General features: G+C 42.2%; 1 protein-coding gene across 3 annotated transcripts; it reads right to left on the minus strand.

The window, feature by feature from the left end:
- Nucleotides 1-5217, minus strand: LOC122091849 (DEAD-box ATP-dependent RNA helicase 40-like). 3 transcript variants are annotated; one of them, XM_042662026.1, is made up of 7 exons: nt 4867-5217; nt 3684-3752; nt 2823-3092; nt 2359-2709; nt 1538-1815; nt 504-1356; nt 1-395 (listed from the first exon to the last, which is right to left on the minus strand). In XM_042662026.1, exons 1-6 carry the CDS (start codon nt 5200-5202, stop codon nt 510-512), a joined length of 2151 nt encoding a protein of 716 aa, XP_042517960.1. In that variant the 5' UTR covers nt 5203-5217; the 3' UTR covers nt 1-395; nt 504-509. The 3 variants fall into 3 exon arrangements, with proteins under 3 accessions (XP_042517960.1, XP_042517959.1, XP_042517961.1); XM_042662025.1 differs by having other exon boundaries at nt 1-1356; XM_042662027.1 differs by lacking the exons at nt 3684-3752; nt 4867-5217 and adding an exon at nt 3258-3572 and having other exon boundaries at nt 1-1356.
- Nucleotides 5218-5474: the final 257 nt, after the last annotated feature.

The following is a 5474-nucleotide window of genomic DNA, read 5'->3' on the forward strand; positions in this document are numbered from 1 at the left end:
TGGGTGAAAATTGGTTAAACATTTGAGTTATTCGTTCATAAAGAATTCATTTTTTCAGGTATATTAGGTTCTTATAGCCATTAATAAAAACCATATTAAGCTCTTAAGGGGGGCAAATTTTACTTTCGTAAGGTCATACATTTCCGAGGCAAATTCAAATAGAAGCACCAGCTCTCCTGCCTTCCCCTTTGCCATTCTTCAATAATGTACTTCAACCTGCCAAACTGTTCCTGCTTCAAAACACCTGCGTCTCTCACAAGATGAAATCTCGGTCAAAGTATGCTAACTAACAAGCACCAGAAAACCATGTTGGTTGCCACAGCAGTAATGTTAAAGTCCTGATAACCTATGATGATTCTTTCACATTGGCAGCCCCACGATCTGGGACTCCATTTCTGCCACAATAACCAAAGAGACCACCATCAAACAGCAGTAAGAGAACCACTGCAAAAAAATCTGTAGCACACCTTACAGTTCAGTAGCTGGCTGGTAACTTGGCTCACCTAACATCACAGGATACCAGATCCAGTGCTATCACCTATTGGGAGCTGAATTGCAGGCTCAATTCCCAAGATTGTGCCACCTTGAGTTGCTCCAGGGGACATGGGGGACAACCTCGATTCTTCGGGGCCAGCATCATATTCCGGTTCCTTAGAACCAAGGTCACGATTCTGTCCACGTGACCTCTCATATCTTTCATAGCTACGGCTCCGGCTCCGGCTTCGGCTTCGGCTGAGGCTCCTGCTCCAGCTCCTGCTCCTGCTCCTGCTCCTGCTCCTGCTCCTGCTACGGGACCAACTTCGGCTTGGGCTACGACTCCTGCCATAACTTCTACGAAACTTATCTGATCTTCTGTTATCATATCGCCCCCTCCCATTAACACTGTCGTAACGATCACGTGGTCCCTGTTCATGCCTTCCCCAACCAACTGGACCACTACCAGGACCACCAAATCCCCGCCCCCGGTTTCCCCTTCCACCAAAAAAGTCATTCCTCCCACCACGGGCACTGAAGCCACCATCCCTCGATCCACCACGACCACCAGAATCCCAACGTCCACCACCAGAATCAAAACGCCCACCACCGGAATCAAAACGCCCACCACCAGAATCCCGACGACCCATCCCACCCCGCCCCTTTCCCATAATGGGCCCACCACGTACAGCCATCTCTTGCAGTTCAGGTGGAACTCGCTGGTTGGCACCCTCCAAAACCTTTACCAGATCAGCTGCATACTTCCAATCCTGATCAGAGAAGAAGGTGTATGATACCCCTGTTGCACCAGCCCTCCCAGTTCTTCCAATGCGGTGAACATAATCTCCTATTCCCGTGGGGAAATCATAGTTGATCACAACCCTTGAACACAACCACCAAAAATTCGTTAAATGAGATGATAATACAAAATGGTGTCCAAAACCCAACAGGAATCATATGAATCAATCTCTAAACTTCCAACAAAATTTTGGATTAAAGAGGGAAAAAAAAAATAGGTATCATCGAAAATAATAACCAAAGAACTAAACAGGGATCATCGAACCTGATGTCCTTAATGTCAAGACCTCGAGCAGCCACATCTGTGGCAACCAATATTGGCGATTTCCCACTGCGGAACTGATTGAGAACCCAGTCCCTCTCACCCTGAGATTTGTCTCCATGAATTGCAGCAGCACCAAAATTGCGGCCAATACTGCGTGCAAGCTGGTCACACAACCTCTTCGTCGAGCAGAAGATGATTATCTTTGACCCACGTTCTTGGGACCTAAGAATCTGTTCTATGCGTCTCTGCTTCTCCATTTGCGGGACCACCTCAACATACTGCAGGTTCAAAAACAAAATTGAGGTGAACACAAGGAATAATATAAGAACAAGGGAAAGGAAGGCAGAAATTTGTTTCTTGGGCTGGGGGAATGATTGAAGAATAACAGAACATGGCTCTGTGTTCTTCTGTAGGAGAGGGTATTATTAGTGCCTTTACTTTTCTTTTCTTTTTTTGGAGGGGGTGATGAGGAGGGAAGTAGTTGCATAAATAGATACTCAACTAATCCTTGTCATACAAATGGGTCAGCTACACGAACCCTGTTACAAATATACCTATGCAAATAAGTAATTTCAGTTTGTTGTCCCTCCAAACCACTGCCTAATTTTCACATTAGCAAATCTGGAGAGAACATTCAATCAGGCCTTAATTTCGACTGCCAGATCTTCTGGACAGGATCAATGAAATCAAATGACAGGTCCAGGTGCATATTTCTTCTCTAGGTAGGTCATCCCACGATCCATCAGATGGGTACCTTGTAATCTCTTTCATGATTGGAGCTATAAATTCAATCAACTATTTGACAAATATGAATAACATACCTGTGTGATGGCCTTGTTTGCTGCAAGCTCATCAACACTGCCAATATTCACTTGAACAGGATTAACAAGTAGATCTCCCGCAATTTTCCTGACCTCCTTGGGCCAGGTTGCAGTGTACATGAGAGTCTGCCGACGTGGGGGAATCTCATTCACAATCTTGCGGATTTGAGGTTCAAAACCCATATCAAGCATTCGATCTGCCTCATCAAGGACAAGGAGAGATACTTGACGAAAGTCAATTTTCTTCATCTCAAGGATATCATTGAGCCGACCAGGGGTGGCAACAACAATATCTGCCCCTCGATCCAATTCTCGAAGCTGAGGGCCCTTTGGAGCTCCACCATACAAACACTGAAGGAAGAATTGAGCCATAAAAAAAAAAGAGCATATGATCAGTGAGAAGCGAACAGAAGAATGAAACGTGTGAAACAAATATTATATGAAACAACAATCATGAGACTCACAGTGCAAGAGACCCTAGAAGAACGGCCGAACTTGATAACCTCATCTTGTATTTGTGTTGCAAGCTCACGTGTAGGAGCCAGAACCAACACCGTTGGACCATTCTGAGGGTTATTTCGGCATTGTCTCAGATGAATAAATGCAGGAATAATGTAGCCCAAGGTCTTCCCAGAACCTGTTTTGGCAATGGCCACTATATCCCTACTCTGTAGTGCAATCGGCCATGTCTGCGCCTGTATTGGCGTGGGAGAAGAGAAGCCAGCAAGATGTATCTGAAACAAGAAGGGAAAAAGAAAACAACCCTCATAAATAAAAATATCTACTAAAGAGAGATTATCATTCACGTATCAGAAAATATAAGAATTTACTTCCCACTCTCATGCATAGTAAAGAAAATAAAAATCCAAAGACAACCCCATGTGTATGCAGTCGCTTACTGAAGCAACTTGAGGCAGCAAAAGGGGCATTTCAGACCATGCGGCGGAGTGAAGTAGCAGGAAAACCCCACCCTCATCATGTGTCATTTGGAAGCAGGGCCCACCACCCTCCCAACCTGTCCAGAAAAGGCTCCAACTATTTATTTTGCAGCCCCCAAAGGACAGAGCAGTTGCTGTGTATCAGGATGCACATAGCAACGCAGCGTACGACATATGCTCCAATACTGGAGCAGATATCGCACTTGCGACAACGGAAAATAGATGAGTTTAAACATCAATAAATGTTGAGTAAAAATAACTTCAATGCAATAAGAAAAAATAAATAAATAAATAAATAAACAAATGTAAGTTGTCAACCATATAGATTGGCTGACCAACCTGAAAATTTAGAACATTTGATTACAGGAGTAAAATACTAAAATGTACCTCTCTGAGTATCTCTGGAGGGAAACCAGTGGCTTCAAAAGTCATGAAGGGAGCAGGAACATTGTCACCCTAAGCAATTTTTTCACAAATCCAAGTCACAAGTCATTCCAAAGATTAAATCCTACTGAACCCATGAGAAACACATTTCACTTCACCAATATTATTAATCCAATCAAGAAATGTTAGTGTTAGACAAATATGAAAAAAGAGAATATTAAACATAAAACTAAGAAACAGAAAGTACAATCTTCACTAAAAAGGCCATCCAACCAAAAGAAAAGTTACCACAGCATATTAACATGGATTTATCAACGAGAGGAATATAGAAGGCAGGCAATCAAATCTAAACATGATAACCCAAACAGAATATGAATCATAGGCTTGGAAAAAAGGGCAGGAAAAATAATGAGATAAAGGACTTTTCCAAAATTCATTTGGAAGTCTGTCAGTAATAGCTGTTTTGTTTACTGGCACTTCAATTTTCTACTATGAAATGAATCTAAGCCTAAGGAAGAGGTACGACCCTAAGGGAGGCTGTGTAAACAAAAACAATTTGTTGTCAACTGCTTGAACAGAACCTAACGGTCAGTGCAGGATCCACTAAATATGATTCATCCTCTCCCCTCATCCTTCGCCCACCCTAAATAAACATTAAGCTATGACACTGAAGTGTATGTCTGCAGCGGCCATTTATCACAATTCACAAAGTCACATGCTCAACCAAAAGGCCCCTCCCCAATATTAAAGAGTACAAAATTTTCAAAATGAATCTGGATATTTTCAAAATAGAGAATGTTGGAGAATCAACAGATCAAGATGCAAAAAGCAAAATAGGCTCCAAACTATCACACCTACTTCCCTAGGAGTAAGCTTCTTACGTGTTATGAAATTGCTTTCGATTAGGTTACATCAGATTCTAGAAAGGAGTTCTATATACAAGAGTAGCATTTCCACTTCTTTACATCACAAAACTTCTCTTTCCATTGCACATTTCCATTGCATTTGTATCACATTTGGTATCCAGGAAATAGGAACTAACTTGAAAATAATGCAGGTCATGAAACCTCAGGTAGAAGCAGTCATTTAAGGCAATGATCTATAAATAAAACTAAAAGTAAAGAGACAATTCGGATATAAATTTCTACACAGCTGAACAACCAAAATAGGTAAAGCATTCACAGACCGTTGCAGTAACTTCATTTTGTCGACAGTATACTTCAGCAGGTGAGAGATTTCCAACATCTGAGGAGCCAACCATCCTTGGAGGTCTTACTGTTGCACTATTAGAAAAAACTTGAACACCAGCAGCATGATTGTACAAATTGGGCATTACATGCCCTGCTACAATATTCAATCCCCCAGGATGACCAGGGTTGGGATTATGAGGAGGAACACCATCCATCCTGTTTTCCTGTTGTGAAATAGCAACAATAGTATCAAATGTAAGAAATAATGCAGATCCAACTTCTACAACACGCTTAAAAGATTTTGAGAGAGAGAGAGAGAGAGAGAAACACATAACACAGGTATGCCAGCGCACAGGCCAATGGGAGGGAGTGTGAGAGCATCTTTAGAGTGGGGCGGCACGGTATTTTTGCACCCGCTGTGTCTAGGCGTAGAAACACACTAGTGGGTAGAGTTATTTTTGCCTATAAATATATAAGGGGGGGGGGGGGGAGGAGGAGAAGAAAAGTAAACAGAGGAGGAAAACCACTATTTGTTCTTTCTAATTCTCTTTCTAATGAGGAAGTACGATGTTTTTCAACAAAATGTTAAGGAATCTGCAAAAGT

The sequence above is a fragment of the Macadamia integrifolia genome, chromosome 10 (assembly GCF_013358625.1).
Source record: "Macadamia integrifolia cultivar HAES 741 chromosome 10, SCU_Mint_v3, whole genome shotgun sequence".
Lineage (NCBI taxonomy): Eukaryota > Viridiplantae > Streptophyta > Magnoliopsida > Proteales > Proteaceae > Macadamia > Macadamia integrifolia.